The following is a 22445-nucleotide window of genomic DNA, read 5'->3' on the forward strand; positions in this document are numbered from 1 at the left end:
AGCTATCTGAATATCCCGTACCGACAATGCACCACTATGTGATACGATATCAAACTGTTATCCTTAAAGAGCTCATCAAGTGGATGTTTTATACAGCCATCTTCTTTCCGATTCAAATTATATCGTGAATCTGACACTCTAATTTTAATTCGTGTTCTCGTCAGTCTTCAATTACAACGCTTTCAGATTCAAACTAAGATTGACTGCTCGACGATAACCGCCACTGTCTTTGTTTTAGAGAAAATGAAAACAGTTGCTTACTGTGAATCAGAGTATTATGTAGTCAAAAGAATTCATCCCGAAATTACATAACAGACATATTTGGCAAACGCAATAAAGAAAACGAGAAAGAAAAAAGAACAAACGGAATAAATTCATCAACTGAAAAAAAAATTCAAATGAAGAAGAGACAATTAAATTAAAACAAGGAAAGAAAAGAGAAATTTCAGAAGAATTTCTGAAGCATAGTGACAATAAAATGACTGCAAGTGAGCATATTTGCTCTGACAGCAAATATTAAAACAGTAGGAAACAACAAATCTGTGGGTTGGCAGCTTAGTAAAATTAAGAAAAAAGTTCACATACAGTTATAATACGCAGTAAATTTTACTGCGCTTTGTGCTCGGAATAAAAAAAATCCACCTATGATTTATAAAACTCATTCCTACTATCACATGTAATATTTCATACTTTCCTTCCCTGTTCAACAATAATAATATCAAGGTCAGGGCTAGGAAGTATAGATGACTTGACTGAGATTCGAAAAATTTTAGCAGTGAATTGAATGATCCTTTTTACTTTCCTTATTTTATACATCCTATCCTGAATAATATCCAATTGCAGCATATGTACATAATAAATATTGCAAAAAATGAACCTAAAGTTTCTATTAGGAAATCATCGCATCGGAAATAAGTGAGATCGGACAAAGAAAACAAAGTTCATCAGTGTTCTCGAATAATAACTCGTCAGAATTATTTTCAAACTTTTTACTCGTACTACAGATCTTTTCCTATGAGCAATTATATTGTTCTTTTTCTATGACTAATTATATTGTTCCTATAATTAAATATTTTTACGCCGTTTTATTAATTGAAGAGAACACTGAGAAATGACCCGAGGCAATTATATTTAAGTTGCTAGACCAAGTCTTTTTTACAGTTTCGAGACATCGATTTTAAACGACTCGAAGAACGCACCGCCGATATTCCATCATCTGAAACAGAATAATGAAAAAAAAAAAAAAAACCGGAGAAAGACGAAATGATGAGTTTTCTCTTTAAGCGAACAACGGATGCTAGTGAAATGCTGATCTCAGAGATCTCGAATACATAACTACTCGCGATGTTTTTGATCGTTAATGAAAGTACCGAACACCGATATCTCTTTACACTGAGAAACTATTTGTACCTTTGCATGGATCAAAAAAACATTTTCCTTTCTCATCAAAAAAGAAAAGAAAATTACATGAACTTTGTGTAAGCGCTGAAGCACTAACGCCCATGCATGGTTGTGAAGGTCGATGGGCAGCATATTCTGGACTTTGGGAACGATCAACACGACTCGACGATCTAATACGATCATCTTCCTCTGAATTTTCTTCATCTGCTTCTGAAGACGAGCAAAATGCTGATCGATTATTATCGTTCATTAATGAAGATCTTTGACTATCATCATCTTCTTGACCTCCACCACAACTACCCATTGCTCCATTTCGATGATCTTAAATTCATTTCACTACGTTTTTTTTTTTTTTTTTTCTTTCCTTTATTCTGGTGAAAATGTACTCTTTCAAATTCCATTACAAATGAATCAAAAAAACTAAATGATATAAGTAGCTATCAAAAAAAAAAAAAAAAAAATGTAAAATGAAACAAGATGAAATAATGAAAGTAGGAGATAAATATTACTTATCCTATTACGACTACTTGGCCTAGTATTTGCTAAACTAGGCTTCTCGTGCATGTGCTTTACATCACTGTCGAATAACAATGCATCGGAAACAGCATCGTAATGTTCGTTGACATCCATAAGATGGCTATCAGGTGAATCCACTACTTCCTTTGAGTGCTTTAATAATAATATATTAGTAATAAAACCAATGAAAACGCTGAAAGATAAAATATATCAAGAAAAGATAAATTTTATATGAGGGCATATGAAAATAAACATACTGTATCGTTCTGAATGTCAGATGGAGGAGCATTTGGTGGAGGTGGAGGTATCATATCGAGTAATGTCTGCTTGGGCGGACTTCTCTTTCCATTCAGAGTACTTCCTTTGTTTCGTCCATTCGAACTTCCTGCAATTATATCATCAGCTTCTATCAGTTTAGTATACATTGAGATTTTTGGTTTAAATAGTTCGGTCTCTTGTAAAAATACAACCTGAACATCAAATCATGACTTGGCAGAGTGTTTCATACGAAGTCATCTATATATGTACGACAATATTCAAATGGTGCATATAAGCCGAATGTTAGAATTCATAAGAAATTCATGTTTTAGCAGTAACGAAATTGACATAGAAAATAATATACCTCCGGTACCATCAGAGGACTGTACATAAGAAACATCAGTATGCGGAGGACTTCCCGAATGATGATGACCAATAGAACGCATTTTGCTATCAATAAATGGAGAACGCCGCTCGCCTAATGTACTATGATGTTTCCCAGTTTCCTTGAAGCGTAGCGGAGGAGCAGAAGGAACCGGATTGGAAGGAGGCATCGGAGCCCGAAGCATATGATCTTTTAACCATCGCTGCCTGTTGCTCATCACCAGAGTTGTTGTTGCATACGGGGAGGGATCATCCTAGAACAAATTATCCGATTGTTATATACAAGATGGAATAAAATAATCTAATTATTAAGTTCACCATCAGTGTTCACTTATCAGTAAGTAAAATTCACCAAACTACGTTTATTTTTTTCAGCTGCATATTAAAAGAAAAAAGAAAAAAAGCCTTATAAAAGTTCACTATTACTGTTCAAGAAATCTGTAGAGATTGAAAAGTATACAAACAAATTGAATACAACTAACCAGAACCTGATGACCACCGTAGAAAGTTGACAAACTGGATGCACCACCAGTAAGCGCGGCATAATGATAATGATTAGGTGACTGAGCTCGATCCATAGTCGCTAGCATATGTGCTGATGTATCACGGTGTAATATCTGACCATCCATATAAAAGTCGGTTTGATGTGGAGTTTGTGTATAAATGGGCGGCCCATTACAATGTACACCATTTATGGAACTATTTAAAAGGGAACGCTGTGCTGAATTAAAATTCGGATGATCCATCCATAAGGCATCTCGCGCTATCAGATGAACACTGCCATCATTGATTTTAATAAACGGCATACCCAAACGAACTGAAAATCAAAACTGCCTCTACAAACGAATCTGTTCGAAAAAATTTCCATTATAGAATAGTATTATTTTATAACTGATGTTTCTAGTTTTTTTTTTTTTTTTTTTTTTTTGTGAATTAAACTACTGTTACCATTAATACTCCAGATTCTTCAGTCCACAATGACATGCATGCTTATTCAAACAAAAAAATTAAAAACAAAAGTTAAAAACTAAAAGATTAAAAACGAAAGACTGAACCGAACTACAGAGTCGCAATGGATGTCTGAATTTTCGAAGCAGTTGAAATATATGGAAGCAGAAAATTCGAAGAAAACTACAATTCAGAAGTTAGAGACGTTCAATTTAATAACAAAAAACACACGGAAGAGAATTCAGGAGAAACAACAAACCAGCAGCTTTACCCTTCGATTTTCGCCATCTCCACCATATAAAAGTGATGAGGGCAATGAATGTAATCCATATCAGCACTCCTGCTGTAGCAATAAACCAAGGCCTTTTGATAATATGTAGCAAACGATCACCAGACGAAATCCCACTCATTAACTGGATATGTTCTCGCAGTGTTGCCTCATCTAAATAATTCTTTTTTCTTACTAAATAAAAAACAAAATTTCAACAACATAATATCATGAATCATAATAACAACCTTTGCCTCCTTTCATAATAACAACCTGAAGATTAAATAGCTTACTCATTGTGACAGCTTCAAGACCATGATACACACCAACACCAGCGTTACTTCGTGCTGCAACTTTAACTCCATAGGTCATCTCGGGTATTAGATGAAACAACGTAACACTTGCTGCACGTTCATTTGTTGTAATGTTTCGGTTATATTTAGCACCACTACCTAGCACAATAATCTAAAAACAAAAAATTAAGTTATGCCAACTGGAACAAAAAATCGAAAATCTGAAATTAACCTGGAAACCCTTTAGAATCCCATTTATTCCATCCGCAGGTGGTGGACGCCACGAAATTCTTAAAGTCGTTAAATTCATCATTCGGACACGTACATCTGTTGGAGGCGAAGTAGGTGCTGTAATCGCAAAATATGTATCACTCATTAATAAAGTTTCTGAGTCCAGTATCGAATGAGTAACTAACAACACCCTCAAAAAATGCAATATCTATATACTTTAAGAGTACCAAAACTCATTCTCGAAATCATTTTGGTTAGCAAGTTCAATAGTGCTTATTTTGGAGTTACAAAAATTTACTTTTCTTCCTAATTTTTATTATACCATCTTGAAACTCCACTTAATTCATCTAGTGATTAAATGCAAATTTTGGTACTGAGTTCCCTTTCTAAATAATATTTATTGTATTAGATAGATAAAAGTAATATTTCATGTGATGCTACTCTTAACCTCATTCCTTATCATTAATAATACTTATTCTGTAGTAAAATGTTTCGTTTAAAAAAAAGATCAGTAAACAAATATTATTGTAATTCCCATAATCTTATATACATATATATTAAGGAAAAGAACTAGGACGATATAAGAAAACTTACAAGCTTCGCTAGTAGCTCCATTCAACGAGTTACTGGGCATACCCTGAACGGTTTTGTGATATGGAATCACAAAAAATTCGTAATTTTTGAAAGGACGCAAACCATTTACAATATATGTATCAGTGTTTGGTCTGGAGATATTCACCCAGCGGCTATCGGCACCACTAGCTCCAGCCTGCTTTTGACCTGACGTTGTTGGTACCGCTCTCCACTTGATATAATAACCTTCTATTAACGGTTCATTTCTGCGACGCTGTAATTTGATACAATGTTAAAAACATATTTTTACTTTTCTTTTTTTAAAAAGATCAGTAACAACACCAGAATGACAAGCATTTTTGCCTTGAAACAGTAAATTATTATGCAACATTGATAACTGAACTGTAATAAACAGAGTAACAAACAACATTCTCTGAATACACTGAACCTCCTAGAGGTAATAATACAACTGCATTCACACACACCTTCCCACTGCGAGATTAATGTAAGCAGTAATTAGTTTTACATCAATGAAGTATATTTGAATTTTACCTTCCAACTCAATTTTATGGCCGTAGCATTAATAGTTGTCGCTTCATCTAATTTGATAAGTTGTTCCGAGGCGATTCGTTCCCGAGCAGTGTCTAAATCCATATCTGCATTTGTCATTTCACGTTCACCTAAAAGTCTTGTCAAACATTTCACAAAAAAATTATAATGAAACTTTTTTCCTCACTTCTCCTTTTGCCAAACATACTATCTACTGAATCTAACTATTCAATATTTACTGTTTATCATCTATCTCACTCTTCCGAAAACTTATGAGTCGCTAGTTGCCCAACATGCTCTCGAGAATCAAACTATTTCGCTCTATGCAATTATGTCGGATCACGAACTTTTTCGAAAAAGATAATTGATGCAAGGCAGCGGTCATTTTAAAATTGATATCTTTCAAATTAAAAAACCAGTACACCTTTCCTCAAAAAGAACTTACTTTGCTCTTTCTGTGGTTTAGTTTGAATAGCATCGCTCATTGGTGATGGTGGACCAATACCTTCAGAATTTTCCGCACGAACGATGAAAACATACGAATGTGAAGATTTCAAATTTCTTAGATGATATCTTGGACCAGAAATGTAATCAGGGACATTAAACCAAGTCTAAAAAAAAATCATCTGTGAAAATGAAATTAGACTGCAGCAAGCAACTGTAACATCATTTAGAAGAGTCTTTCGCTTTCAAAGACCGAAGAGTATACCTGGCCCATTTCTGGACTGAAATACTGCAACAGATAGCCAATAACCGAAGTAACGCCACTTCTTTCCGGAATTGTCCATTCCAGATCAACACCATCATCAGTAACATTTTGCAGCAATGGTTTACCCGGTGCAGATGGAAAAGCAGACAAGTTTGGCATACGAGTGAATGTAACTGATGGATTGGTGTGTTCTGTTAATTATAAACAATTATAATCTGATACAATATAAAGCAGAAAGTGGGTATATAATAAGACGCAATCAAACAATAAGAAGCATTTTAGGGATAGCTTCATCACTATTCTTCTTCTAAACCTGAGATTTTATTGAACTCCACTTACAAATAAGGCTTGAATAAAAAACCTTGAAAAGATCACAACCTTCAACGATTAAGGATGCTGTCCATGTGGATTCACCATCCTGATTGCGTGCTCGACATGTATAAACACCGGTATCAATTTTCCTGCAAATTTATGTTTTTCAAATTTTTGCTCTTAACTGGTAACGTATCTAAAAAAATGCTTTCTCTCTGAAATAAAAAAAAAAAAAAGTAGATGCGCCTACAAGACTATGCAAATCATATTTTAAATTGATTACTGCTATTAATAATTACACTGCTATAGTTTAATTGGTTTAAGTATATGTAAAATAAAATATGTTTGGAAATCAGCGACAATGTTACACCGAGATAACATCTTTAATGAAGAAATTCCTACTTCAACTCATCGATCTGCAATGATCCAGAAGAAAGTTGCTTGAAACGTGTTTCGAAGTTCACATCTTCTAGGTTAATTTGTTCACCATTTTTCAACCAACTAATTTGAGGTATACTACGCCCGCTTGCTGCACAAGGTAATATTGCTGAAGCACCAACCATTAACGTTTGATTGGAGTGTCCATGTTCGATAATCGGTGGTGGATGCGAAGGTAGTGCTGAAACAGAAGAAATTATGTTTACCATAGAGGACAAACCACAAACAACTCAAATTCTTTTTCCTAAAAAAAAAAAAAAATGCACTTGAGTTGTTCAAGATATTTAGACTTCCTGAATCAAATAACAAGACTGAAGTTATGATAACGTATTGAAATAAGGATGATGTAGGATGCATGGAAAGTATATATAGTTTTTTTTCAGTACAATCTAAGTTACAAAAAAAATCTAAGAATAAGTTCTCCTGATTCTTATCGCTTACGTGTGATTTTTATGTTACTATCATAGGTTTATCGGGCTTGATACAACTAGAGATCACTCAACAGTAGTAAGTAAAAAAAATCATAAATATTAACGAGGTCGAACGACCTCGTAAATCACAGTTTCAACTCTCCTTTTACTGCTGCGAGTTTACAGATTTGATTTACAACCCAGTGATGTATACCGTTATAGTCAAATAAAGTATCAAATGTCCCATACAGTTAATTCTCAATAGTCACTTCTTCGCAGTACTAAAATCAAAATCTATCCTATTAATGTACTATCAGAAGAATCCAACTCAATCATCAAAAGTAAGATATAGACTTCAGAATGTTTTTTTTTTTTTTTTTTTTTTCCCTCTCAGCATTTCTTTCATCTTATCTATAATTCTCATTTATAATCTCTTTATTCTTCATTTATATCAATAAAATTGAAGACATAAATAATGAAACACATTTAAAGAAAAAAGAAAGAAATTACTTCCGTTGATGCAATACGGCGGTCCGTAAAGGCACGATAAAGAAAGTGTTGTCGTTAAACTTAACACCGTTCCAAATACCATAACGCTGTCAAGGAATCATTCAAGTGAAAGAAATGGAAAAAAGCTAGCTAACGAAAACAACAGTTTCTGTAGTGACAATAGATGAAGTAATATTTGTAGTTGCGATACTGCTAGTACCGAGAGCATGTGTGTTGACGCTCTTGACTGTTCTTCAAACGATTAACATCAAAGTCAGCTTCACAGTTGCAATCAGCACCTAAGAATTCCGAATACTTTTTGAAAGAATAAAGATGACTGATGATGATGATGATGATGATACACGCATTATAAAATAAACAATGATGAGATACGCTCATGCTCTTTAAAATGATGAAAATTTAAATACTGGAAAATAAAATGGGAAGATGTAGCAAATCTGTGCGTGAGTATTATTAATATTGTCTTTTACACTATTACTAAGAGTCGAGTTGATTTCAAAATGAACAATAAAAAGGTTTAACAAAAAATGTGCATTAAATTTAATAAGGAAAAGCTTAATGAAAGAATTTAATTAAATCAAAATTTACGTCAACTAAAGTGGTATTTAAAAAGCTATATTTGTAATTCGTGAAGTAATTTTCTGAATTACAACAGCTCCAAGGAACATTATCATGGACTGATACATATAGCCATAAAAATTTCATCAGCTGCCAAATTTATCATAATCAAATCAATAAAAGACAGATAACAATTCGTTGGAATGTCACTTCCTGAAATTATCGATGATAGATTAATATTTGAGGAGCATTGATTGAGAACCGTACCGAACATATGCTATGGCAAAAGATGAGCAAAGGTCGACGAAACTGGTCTCAGTCGTTAGACTCTCCTGTTGTTCATTCTGGCTATATATATATATATATATATATATATATATATGTTAGCTAAACAAATGGTCAAAATTGAGGAAAAGGAAGATGGATGTATTTGAGCTAATTGATTGCATATGTTTATTATTCGTAACAGGTACACTTCTTAATTGAAATGCTATTTCATTTTATTACATAATCCGATAAATCTAATAGCAAGAATGCTGGAAAAGAAAACCAGTAAAACGAACAATAAAATTCAATGAAATCTATATGAACATTTGTAATACTTCGCTTACTAATTTTTAAAACTATCATTCGTAATGTAAACTTTTTAAGTATTATACTACAAGAAAAATAAAAGCAAACTAACCAATTCGTTAATTTTGTTAGCAGTTTTTGTTTCCACTTATTTGTTTTTTATAACAAGAAAAAGAAAGACTATTATTTAAAGTTTTTATGATCCTGTACGATGGATGATTAACTCGATGGCTTCGAATAAAAAGCACAGAAAGTGATTTTAAGCTGTTGGTAGTTAAAAAAAAAAAAAGACAATGAAAATGAAGTGGAAGAGTTAAATGAGTGACAAAGAAATGGATGAAAAAATACAGCAATTATGTTAAGGGAAAGAAATGAATAAGATGAAATTGAAAGAAGAAGTAGAATATTGTTGAATTTAAACATGAAGAATCAAACAAGCGAACAAATTCAGCAATAAATTCCTAACAGGTAATGTTTGCAAAAAAGGAAAAAAAAAAACTTTTTCTTAAAAATTTATCATTGAACAATGATAATTATTATAACCATTTCTATCCATTTTTCGGTTTTTCTTTTCTTCCTTTTTTTCAAAAATAATACTGCTGATAACGACCCATTAATCTTTCTTAGAGGAATAACCTTCTGCTGAGCGAAATAAACGATGAAAGATTTCAATTAATCGTGAGAGAAAAAAATAAAGGCTATTGCACAACATAGGAGGAAATAGTAAACTGAACAGTGATGAATGGATTCAAAATGCTACAGCTAACTTAATCAAAAAGTGAACTTGGTTCAATGTGATAGAATTACTATATTTGTGGATGAAAGACATGATGTCGCAAAATTGAAAATATAATTCAGGATATGTTTTTTTTTTTTTTTTTCCGACAAACTATAAAAAAATCAACAATCTTAGGAATATATTATTAGATGTGGACAAGAATGTTACAACTATAAACACACTAACTACAAATTACATCAATGTTATTGTTTTCTCTACCATTATTTCATTCCTATTTCTCTACGAAAAGAAAATTTAATGAAAAGAAAGATGAATTACGATCGCTGATAACAAGCATTACGAGAACATGGAGGATATTAGCGATAAAATTAACCTTGAATATTATAAATAATGAAAATAATTTTAAAAGATATCATCGATATTTCGAAATTAAAAAGGAATGGAATGAAATTTTATTACAAATTGCTGTTAAGGATGCATTTTGACAAATTAACTATTATTCTCAACTTTTAACCTATCAACATATCAATCATTCGTTTTCATAATCAAAAGCAATGCTTATAGTACATAGTAGTGTAAGCCAAAAATATAAGAAGCAGAAGTGAAAGGAAAAGGGAAGTGCTGGTAAATGGGATGAAGACTGAAAATGGCAGCTACACCGAATGAACCGCTACGGTTTCGAGAATAAGTGAAGTTATGATGAAGAGCGGTGACAGTACTTATCATCCACCAACAAATCGAATCAAAATGTATACGCGCACCATAACTGACAACGTTTACACAATTTCTTACACCTTTCTCCGACCGAAAGCGTCCAAAAGGATGTAGCGGCCACCACTGAGGCATCTCTCTCATCCGATACATGTATGTGTGCCATACATATCTATGTATGTATGTGTGTGTGTGTGTGTGTGTGTGTGTGTGTGTGTGTGTGTGTGTGTATGTGTGTGTGTGTGTGTGTTTGACTGTAAAGTGTGTTTTCCCCTGTAGATACCAGCAAAGAAGTGGACAATGGTAGGAAGAGGGAGGGAGGGAGTAGAGGATACTCAAGTGATACTTTCAATGATTGTAATTAGCCGTAAAATTGGGACATATCAAAAGAAAAAAGAAAATACACAACGGTTGGCACTCCCTTTGCTGCACATAATCTAACCGAAACTGAAACAATGAATGAAGTGTAAAGAGTACATCCTGAATGACCAGTGGGAAAATGAGGAAAGAAACAGAAGAAGCGAAATTATTCCTAAACGGAAGCTGAAAGTGTGACAATGCCTCTCAGTCACCTTATCTTTTTCCTCTTCTCGTCGTCCAGCGACGATACCTGTATGAAGTAACGATGAAGGGATTCAGTGAGGTGAAATAATCTTGCAAGGTCAAACTGATATTAGTATAGACTGCTGCTGAAACATATGATACAGAAAGGGAGATGAGGGAAAGAAGGATCCTCTCACAACATAGCTATATTTGAAAAGGGTCAACAACAACCCAACGAAATAAAGGTGGAAGACGCTAATTTGCGTTCGGTAAAGAAGAAAATTGATGTAGAAGGGAATGGGCAGGAAAATAATTTACCACATGTTTCACTACCTTTAACGTATGGTACTCATGAATGTGGTGATACGACTTCCTATCGGTAAACGTCGGATGGATTGAATGGTCTACATTGACCAGGTCATCAAGTAATTTGACACCCATCATAAATGCTCATTTACAGTCATGTAAAATAGCCAAGCAGCACACAAATTATCTCTCCAATCACTAGTTAGTGCCAAATGCCTGCCTAAATCAAATCTGCTTATTATGTTGAAAATCAAACTATGTATACTCACACATCATCATCTAATTTTCCTCGCACAAATAACTCATCAATCAATTTAACATTCTACATTATGGGTATAAAAAGAGTAATGCTCCATAAACCGACTATTAGGGGAATAAAAGATCCATTCGTAAATTGAAACGTTATTTCGGTATAGCAAACAAATCGATCTCTGGTCCTTTCTTACAGTCTCGGATTTCATAGAAGCTGCAACAGCTTTTGCACCTGCCTATTGTGAACATAATTAATCAAAGTTGCTGAATAATCAAAAATGAAATAAATTAAACACTTGAAATTTGTATCTATAATTTACCAGTTGCTAAGCTGTAGACGAAGAGAATGTTGGAGCTGTTGTTGATGCGACTATAGTAAATAAACCGTGTGCTCTCTGACCTCTAACCCGTCCTCTTTCGCTATCACATTTCCGCTAATCTTCACCCTTAATGTAGCTCCCCATTTATAGTTGTCTTCAAGAGATTGTGCAGCACTGAATGATATTGATATTAAGTAAATAACTCTAACATGTTAAAAATTATGCCACATTCAATTTTTCTTAATCTCTTTCACTATGACCTTATAAACCTTTTAATGTATGAGTATAATAACTTTGTTCGAATAATGTTTCCCTTTTTTTTTTTTTTTTTTTTTGGTGATATGAATGTTGACATTCGGAGCAATCTATAGAGCAATTATCTATTTACGAGGGATTTGTATAATTGTGAAATGAAATGGACCAGCATGTTTTTTGAATGTTTACATTTTGGTGCGCAATTTTTCCGAATCTTTTTAAACCTACCATCATCTTTACGAATATATGTTTCCGTAATTACTCAAACACTTTTTTTTTTCATTTAATTTTTGCATTAAAAAAACAAGTTTAGGGTTTGCGTGCATCGATCTTATTATGGCAACTTCAGTTTTCCGAAAATTCTAATTGAACTTTTTTTTTTGAATTTTTCCTAAATGAAGAGAAGAGTGCTATAAAATTCTGTAAAAATTGTATTTTCTAAAAAAAAAAAATCACTGTGACCTTGCAAGTCTAAATGAGACGTTTGAAACAAATTACACCACTGAAATTGGTAAGCTTAAAACATAATCACCTGAGTCCATACAATCTTTTGAAGATTCCAACTAATCATTTCAATTATTTCATTGTGTCCTTTCTAATAATTAGCCATAGCATTATTAAAATCTATGCCCATTACTCATAAAACTGTAACTGATCAACTTGACCGAGACATTAAGTGACACTGTAAAGATATGATCTCGTAAAGTTTAAGCTGCCCTTCTAAACCGTAATAATGGAGAAATAGATGATTACTATCAGCTAATGAAACACATATCAAGAAAGGAAGAATTGGTGAAATCTCTCTCTCTCTCTCCCTCCCTCCCTCTTCCTCCCTCTAGAGTTACAAGCAGCATCATGCAGTTCCCGTTGAATCGATTTCTGCAATTCGGATAAATCGTGTATTAGCTATGTTTGCTTAATTAAAGAGTCAGTTCTAGATTCATAAACGGAAGTGATAGTTTTCAGAGTCTGTTGATTACTCATCAAGAGAATAATTACTAATAGAATTGACTGAATGAATGGAACAATATGTTCGTTAGCAATTCCAATAAGAAATTAAAAACTATTTTCTTATACATATATTGCCTTTAATGAATTTCTATTCCGTAAAAGTGAATATAATTTCGCATATCTATACATAACGTAAAAGATATTTTCCAAAAAAAGAATAAATTTTGATCAATTTTGATTTGAAATGTTAAATTTATAACTTCCTTGATGCTATTCAAAGTTTTTAACAAGATTTTTCAGAAAATTTGACACATATAATCAATTTTATGAGTGCTAAAAGAGCAATGCAAAAAGAAAATCAGTTAGAAATGGTTGAGAAATTTAGTTCACTAACGGTCAACAACGGATTAAAATTAAATCACAACAAAAGCAAAATATATCATTTCAAAGAGAGCAATATGGAATCTCTGAGATTATCGGTAATGACATGATTAGAAAGATATATTGGCACATAACAATTTCTAAATAGTCTTATTGATTCTTTAAATAAAATTACACAATGAACATATTTTGCAAATATTGCCATCAACTCGCTGACTCTTTCATTTCTCAATAATGAAAAACCGGTACAATGTGACAAATAACCTTGAACTTTATGACTAAAAAAAAAATCAGGGAGAAAAACAATGTTTATATTTTTGTTTGCATTAACTGCAGAATCACATTAAAGTCTATCGTTATCTCAACAACACAATGATAATGATTATCAGCTCCACTAAAACAACAGCATATATCGAAGTAAGCATTATGAGTGCAACGCAAATATTTATTTTCTTATTTAATTTTTAAAGTTATACATATTTTTTGAAACTTTTGAAGTGAAATGTTTGTTTGGCAGAAAGAAAAAGCATAAAGAGCACAATTTATTTCCAAATTTTATAAGAAATTTTTCCAGTTAGAATTTATTTTCTTTTTTTTTCATCCAAATAAATATGGGAGGTTTTTGAAAAGATTGTGAGAAACTATAATACTATATATTTACAAAAAAAAAAAATGGTGGAATTCAAATTATCAGTAAATACACAAAACCACAGCTGCAATCCTACAGCCGATAAAAATGACCAACCTAATAGCATTCCAGTGAATCCAAGTAGACAACAAACATCTGTGATAATAACACGACTAATAAATCTAGAAAACAAACCGATGTAAGAATGAAACTAAAAATTTGTTGTAAAGAAAAAACTGTTACCAGATGTAATGATATGCACGAAATATGAAAGTCCTTTTATTTCATTCGAATGTTGAAAAAAGCTTAGACATATGAGAATGTTCTTAGAAATTTTTATGAATTTCACATTTTTTCTTTTCAGAGAAAACTTTTAATAAAGTATAAGAAAGTCCTTTTTCTTTAAATCAAGCGTAAAAATACTTATTCATAAATTGTAAATAAAAAGTTTTTGAAGAGTTTGCTGTTCGAAAGGAAATTCAAATTAGTACAATGATACTGTTCTATGAAGTCACTGCAGTATCAATAACTACTGAAATAGGTAATATTCTTCACACCTTTTATATATCTTCTTATAATAAAGATTGTAAGAAAGATAGTCATAATAGCACTGAGCAAATAGTAATCAATGTGCTAAGAGAGCTAACGGCTAAATGCCATTGAAGATTAAACAAATAGTAAGAGATATAGCCAAATTAATATTGTCTAAGCATTACTAGCAGTAGAAATGATGAGAAAAGATGTCAAGATTCAAAGGAGAATAAGGAAATGGCACAGGTAAAGAGAGACTTTAGTCATGTACAAGTACAAATATTTGCCAGGAGATGGACCAGGTACACTACTTTGAAATAAAAGAACTGCCGTCAAACAAATATTGCATCAAATCTGTTTACTATCCAACAAATATTGTTGCATCAGAGCTATTTGCTATCTGACAAACCCTGTATTTGCTAGCTGCCGTAATGAAGTTTCCGTATTGTACTGTATGACAGTAATATGGGTAAGCAATTTCTATTAAAGTTATTTTTTGTTTAAATTTTTGATTCCGTACAAAACTTTCCTGGCAATTCAATTATTAAATACATCGTATTTCCAACTATTAATAACATACTCTTCTATTAAATATACCAAATATCGGTTTTTTGAATGAAATTCCACCAATAAACTACGTTATTTAATCAATATAACTTACATATGTTATCAGTTTTGCAAATCAACGATGGCCTTCACAATTTTCAGAAAATTTAACTCTGATTTATCTTATTCTGAGGATAACCATGAAACAGGCATGAATAATGGGTGTAAGATTAAAAAAGGCAATATTCAAAAGATGAAGATGGTGTAAATAAATTTATTCAAAAACTATCCACTTACTGCAAAAGCTACTATTGCTTTATAAACTGACTATATTAGTTACTGTAACTTATGACATGCATAACATTTTTTAAAAATTAATTTTTCATCTTTTACTTATACAAGACTTACTTTTACTCATTACTTTTAGCGTAGCTTTGGTGAGACTACTCCCGGCCAAATTCATTGCAGCACACACATAATTGCCTTCGTCAGCAGGTCTTACATCCGTAACGGTAAGATCACCATTAAAAGTCACTTTTATTCTTCCGTCTGAAGATATGTGACCCGGAAAAAATACTTCCTAAAATTAAAATCAGCAGATTTCTGAATTTTAGAATGTACTTTATTTCTGAATACCAGTCAACCTATTATTACGAAGGAATCAATCCGGATTAAAATGTTATTAAAACTAAAAGGAGTGATTTTCTCAGCATTATTTCACTCCTCTCTGACACATTAATTAACACAAAGTAAAATTTGCATTAAACCTGTTGGCCTTCTCTTGACCAGAACAGTGCCGGTTGCGGCTGACCCTCTGCCTCACATCGGAATTTTGCAGTAGAACCAGAATCAACAAGGACATCACGAGGAGTTTTTGTAAAAGATGGTGCAGCGTGTACATTTAGCAGAGCTGATGTTTCTATGCTTCCGGCTGGGTTTTTTGCCTGACAAATATATTCGCCAGCGTCATTTGGCTGAACCCTGAAAAAAAAAATGCATAAGCAATCGTCAAAGATTTGCTCGGAAATTCATTTAAAATAAGAAAAATGATATCCATTTGACTATTTGATGCTTATTACACACTAACTGATATTTATTTATGCAACTGCAGGAATATGGTAATGATGAAATATGGCTACAAAATATCATATTTTCCCTAGTAGAACTTTTACTTACTTATCAATGCGTAAACCACGATTATCCGATGCGATGTAAGCTCGACCAACGGGCATTTGTTGATTTCTCTTCTTCCATGATATTGAAGGCATCGGATCACCAGAAACACGGCAGTCGAATAGTACCGATGATCCTACTTCAACCGTTAAGTTTTGTGGTTTTTGCTGAAATATAACCATTCTGTAAAGAACAAAAATTCTTTATTGCTTATTAGATGAAAAAGGACATAAAAAAATTACTACTTTTAGACCATATTATGCTACTTAATCGATACTCAGTGCCTTTTTTTTTTTTTTTCACGATCTTACCACGCCAACACATTCAGCATTTTTTTAAGGAATAATTTTACATTTAACAGTTTTTGCCATCACTATGATGTACACCATCACGTTAGAGTAAATCAAGCAGTCCGTTCTTTAAGATATCACTTAGTAATATTTTTTAACACTAAACTATTAGCAAGATGGACGAAGTATAGAACTAGTATAAAAGTACCAAAAAATAAGGCTTTTCATATACAGATAAGCGTGCTGGATTTGATACCCTTTCACCAACCATATTTGTTGCCACACACTGATAAAAGCCAGCATCAGATCGTTGCACCTTAAGTTGCAGAAATTATGTATTTCCTACTTTGTAATAATTCATTGAGTTATTCATTCAGTTTCCTAATTCCATTTTATCATCAGCACATTTAATTAAAAAAATGTTGTGTATTAAACTCATATAAAATAATAAAGAGATTCTAAATCTGCGGTTACTTTTTCGATGACGAGATTGCCACTTGGATGTAGCACAATACCATCTTCATCCTGAGGACGTAAATCCCGTTCATCTTTACGCCAAGACACAACTGGTTCTGGAAAGCCACGTGGCGGAGAGCATTCTAAGACCGCTCTGTTACCAATCACTGCCTTCAAAAAGACATATACTATTGTTTATTTGAAGTGCGAATACTTTATTAAGACATACATTTTCAAAATCATTTTTTACGAATGAACAATCAATTAAACAATATTAGGCAGTTTAAATAAACAATTCTGAACTACATATTTATTAAGGAATAAACTTGTCAAATTTAATGACATTAAATGTCTTCCACTGATCCTTACAACTACAGCAAATCTCAAAACATAATTTACCAATAATCTTATCGAAGATGTTGGAGATTTTTTTGTTTTTGTTTTTTTCTCAAAATACCTGTACTCAGAATACCTGTATTGGTCTCGGTCTTATCCTGAAATCATCCCGCAGCATGGCAATTTTGAGCGATGCCTCTCTTGACCACACTTCACCATATTTATTTTTTGCAACACAATAATATGTTCCCGAATCTGCGTCTTTCCCCTTACCTAAAGAGGAATCAATTACTATATTTACAGAAATTTCCAACTACATTAGTTCTAATAGTATTAGTTATAACAAATTTGGAACACTACCCACAAAGGTAAATAATTAATTAAAGGTGTTCTGCTAGATCACACAACAGAATTTTTTGGATTTATTGTAGTGAGCACATACTAAATATGAGTAAACATCACTTATTCACTATAAACTGTCAATTAAATTACTGAGATTTGCAAAGCGTTTTATGTGAAATATGCATAGGAATAACTACATCAACTAGTTTTTGTGAAGAACAAAAAAGTTTGCAAACGTACCATTATTAACTCGAAGTAGAAATAAAGCACCGGTATGAAGTACTAAACGATGTGAATTCTTTTCTTCATTATTTGTAATCACCGGTTCACCATCCTTGAACCATGTAATTTGTAGGTCCGGACCTTTCGCTGCACAATTCAGTGTCGCCGGTTCACCTTTTGCAACAATTACATCAAGCGGATGTTCTGTTATTACCGGCATTCCATCTTCTAAAAAAGAACGAAATAAGCGATCAAGAAATAAGATGCAAAGCAGGAACTTTTACATAAAAAAAGTTAAATTCATTCCTGTAAAAGTAATAATTCTATGAATTATAATAAACTAAAAAATAATAAATTCAAAGTGAAGAATAAACACATTAAAGTTTATGTTGATGTGAGGTAGCAGTTGATAATGGAAGCAAATTTAAGATAATTTTCGAATCATGTCTCATTTAAAAATAAAAAAAAAAAAATGAAAAAATGAAAAGGGAAAAGAAAGAGAGGGGAACAATAGGTTAATCTCGAATGATATACATTTTATTTTTAATAAAATCCATAGGAAATTCATTTCTTTTGTTTCATTCAATGTAAAAGCGTTTTTCGTAAGTGAAGATTTAAGCATAAGTTTCTAATAAAAATTTTAATTTCCTCTTGTATTGAATGAGTTCCGAAAATATTTCCAATGAGTACGTATTTAGGCAGACAGGAAGTTAGAGATAAAATTGTTTTATTGCCTTTTTTAAATGATTTCTTTTTGTCCTGATAGACAAAATCTAATGCATAATCGTTTCAAGATGTAAACTTGAATACATTCACATTATTGTTCAACTAAACTAGTCTTCTCAGTAAGCAAGGTCATTGGTAATAATTATACGACTTGAAAGTACCTCTCTTTCTCTCTTTCTTTCTTCCTCTTTCTCTTTCTTTCTCTCTCCCTCTTCTTTTAAAGCTAGTAGTAAATTAATAGGCTAATTTATTTGAAAAGAATCGACAATTTTCGTAGACATAAGTTGCTAATTACAGCATACATCTATCTCAAGCTAGTACTTTGCTGCACCACTGACAATCTAATTAGTCAGCATTTAAAATTAATGATTAAACAGGTGATATCGTGATTATTATGTTTCGAGAATATTCAGACATATTTAATGCTGGGTGATAATCCTAAATTTTAACTTTATTATTAATTTAAAAAAAAAAAAATTAATTGACAGAAAAACATTTTTACTTTGATTTTATATTTAATAAGTGGAAATAAAAAAAAAAAGCTATACTGAAATTCAGTCACGAAAGTATCATTTCGGTTCGGTAGCCTCTTCAAAGGATTTCAACATTCTCTCATTACATAATTTTTACCACTCGTTTTTTAGTATTTAAAGTGTAAAAATAAAAATTATTCTATTCAACTGCAGTAATTTCTTCTTCCAAGATTTTTCTTGTTTAAATGATATTATCAAATGAAATTTATTTCAAATCTTCAAAAGAACAGTTACAGTGAGTCCTAAAAATATTTAGATTTATGCAACGGTATAAAGTTTAATCAGCTATGACAACAATTTTAGTGAAAATTTACTTCCACATAAAAGTGATTAAATTTTGTAGAAAATCATTTAGTAAATTTAGTAACAATAATCAATGTTATGTACACATCAAATTCTTTATGTATTGTAAACGTTTCAACATCATATATCAACTTTAATTAGCTTATTTAAACAAAAATTATTGATGACACGGTTTTTATTTCTTACCATTTCACCACATACTTCTATCATAATGACAAAACAGATTAAATAAACCGAATTTCTGACAATCTTGTCTTCATCGATTAAATAGCTGATGCTAATAAAAAGGAATTTTTTTTCTGGATTTTCAAAATTTCTCAGTGTAATTTAAAAATCTGATTAAAATATATAAAAACAATTATATTTTAACAAAGACACTCTCAATATGTAAATAAATTGTTTTGCAAAATAAAACTAATACACATAGTATAACAAGTCAGGCAGAGATATACGTACTGCAAAATATACTGAGTAAAACAATTCCTGATAATAATGCACTAAACCAGTCCTTTAGTTCATTCGTCTTACCTGCGTAACTAATTTTATCACAACATTACTAGCAGAAGAATGACAGAAAAAATTGTATCTTTCCCTTCGAAGTTTTATAATTTATCACCTCCTTCTGAATATCAATAATAATTGCTCTTTCCACTTCTACTTTATATTATATGTTGAAGTAAATTGAATTTTTGAACATTTTCACTGTTCAAGAATGAAATTTCATAGCAGACAGTTATCAGCAACTTCATATTTGCCATTTAAATTCGAGATTTCTTCATGTACAACCAAAGTAACTCACATTTTCTATCAATATCTTTAAAAAATAGTAGGAAAATCCGAAACAATTCAACTAAAATATCAAAAAATATTATAATACCTGATGAATTTATCGTAAATTGGAAAAAAATTCATTACTATTTACTATCATTGCTTTGATAATTTAATAAAAACGATGTAAATCAAAAGAACCTAACAGATCAATCTATCATCTAATCGAGAATAAATAATACATAAGTTGTTCTTTTAAAAATAATATAAAATTCGGCAAGATAACTTTATAGAGGTCAAACATCATTGATGGTGAAGCTAGATAAGAGATGAATGTGACCGATGATAATAAATCGATAAGCCTAATATAATAATAAGCTTATTCATTTTCTTTTTTAGCAATGTACACAATACTTTGGATCATTTCAACCAGATGTTCATGTTACATGTGTGTAGCATGAAAAGAAAGAATGGATGAAAAGACAAAGGAGTTGGCGTAAATGTGCTAAATGAACAAAAAAGAAAGAAGAAAAACTCAAAAATCCAAAAATTAATATTTAACTAACAATATTTTATCTAGTATAGTTTTATATTTGTTATCATCTTAGAGTTCAATTATTAACAAGAACTTACTTATGTCATACCATTTACTTCCCCGAATTACCTCAATTGTACACTCTTCCACTAATTTTCAATTTTACTTTAATGTGCCAATCAACAATCATCTTTGCTAATCAGTTTTATAAAGTTCAGAAAAATGTATTTTTACACATATGTTTAATAGAATTATTAAAATTGTGTGGTCAATAGAAGACCAGCAAATCGTCATATAAATTACAACATAGCTAATAATAATATATATATATATATACGAATTCTACATAATCATTGAAAAACCTATTTATTATGTATTTAGCAGGAAGCAAAAAGCTTCTTTAGCCCTTTATTGCCTTTTATAAATTATAGATTTTATTTAGAAAGGATGGTGAAGAGGAAAGAAAGGCAAGAAGCAAATGTTCAAATCTTTTAATAATACCCTTTTATGTCGTAAAGCCTAAGTTAATTATCACTTAAAAAATAGCACAAATGATGAAGAACTAACCAGTCGTTTCATCGGCATTAGCAATTTCCATTGATAATAGCAATGATAATAAAATGATAATTGAAGCAGCGAAATATTTCGAAGTGTTATAAACTGTTGTTGTATGACAAAACATATTTCGTTTAGAAAATTATCCTTTAGGGATGATAATTGTTCAATGCATTGTTGATGATGATAATAGAAATAAAAACTAAAGCCGTAAAAGATGGAAAAAAAGAAAGGCAATAATAAATTGTCGTGGATATCCAGTTTAGTTGAACTCTTCTTCCAAATTATCACCAGCACAGCCACAGCTTGAACTACTCAATGGCCACTTCTTGACCTACAGCTGTACCTGATATTATACAAAACACTCCACTATATCCAATAATAAGTTACACTGTGTACAATCAATCATTCATTCATCAAACTCTACCGAATTATCTCCCATCACTGCATGAAGTAACTAATGCTGACCTTTCTGTCTTTCTCTCTTCCGAGACAATAAACACAGATAAAGTTATTTGTAAAAGTAACAGTGAATCCTGACGTCCGGCTGCTGATAGTAGCAATACTACTAATAATAGTAATAATAGTATAGAGTGATTGCAAATGTGTAATATGATATCGTACTCTCTCTTAACAGTCAATATTGTGACCCTGTCGCAAGTAGCGACACCAATATACTCTCTTCTTGCTGACAATAATTGTTGATGGATTCACTAATACTTTATGCAATGTCACCTGAAATTCATCAAAATACATTCAGTATTAGACGTATTAACTATTTCACAATAGCATGTAATGATAGATGTGACATGACAAGGATATTTGCTTTCATCAGCTCCACAAATATACATACATTAAAGTATAAATATAGATAAGTCAATTATTGTATGAGTAATTAATGGCAAAGAACAATCGGAAACTTCCGTGTCACCTAGATATCCAAACAGATAAAAAATAATAATAACAGCGTTTAAAATACCATGCAAAAATAATTTCTCGCAGTTATATTTCTTTTATAACTTTTGTAACTCTTTTTTTTTTACTCCCGATTATCTCTCTAACTATAAAAGAATTTAGGTACCATAGTTTGTCTTCATTTCCGTCCTATAATG

General features: G+C 31.7%; 1 protein-coding gene across 3 annotated transcripts; it reads right to left on the reverse strand.

Moving 5' to 3' along the window:
• Positions 1-1139: 1139 nt before the first annotated feature.
• Positions 1140-21460, reverse strand: Bma-sax-3 (the record flags this gene model as incomplete). Of its 3 annotated transcripts, XM_043073389.1 has the most annotated exons (23): positions 1140-1216; positions 1468-1722; positions 1911-2070; positions 2175-2302; positions 2540-2813; positions 3042-3376; positions 3767-3949; positions 4069-4240; positions 4301-4416; positions 4894-5146; positions 5425-5552; positions 5867-6032; positions 6131-6321; positions 6509-6591; positions 6845-7061; positions 15503-15674; positions 15862-16075; positions 16271-16434; positions 16766-16873; positions 17032-17184; positions 17486-17622; positions 17932-18141; positions 21346-21460. In XM_043073389.1, the coding sequence occupies 23 exons, from the start codon at positions 21458-21460 to the stop codon at positions 1140-1142; spliced, it is 4011 nt and encodes a 1336-aa protein (XP_042929323.1). The 3 variants fall into 3 exon arrangements, with proteins under 3 accessions (XP_042929323.1, XP_042929324.1, XP_001892715.2); XM_043073390.1 differs by lacking the exon at positions 21346-21460 and having other exon boundaries at positions 17932-18133; XM_001892680.2 differs by lacking the exons at positions 15503-15674; positions 15862-16075; positions 16271-16434; ... (3 more) ...; positions 17932-18141; positions 21346-21460 and adding an exon at positions 7801-7882.
• Positions 21461-22445: the final 985 nt, after the last annotated feature.

The sequence above is a fragment of the Brugia malayi genome (genome assembly GCF_000002995.4).
Source record: "Brugia malayi strain FR3 genome assembly, contig: Bm_v4_ChrX_scaffold_001, whole genome shotgun sequence".
In the NCBI taxonomy this organism is placed as follows: Eukaryota; Metazoa; Nematoda; class Chromadorea; order Rhabditida; family Onchocercidae; genus Brugia; species Brugia malayi.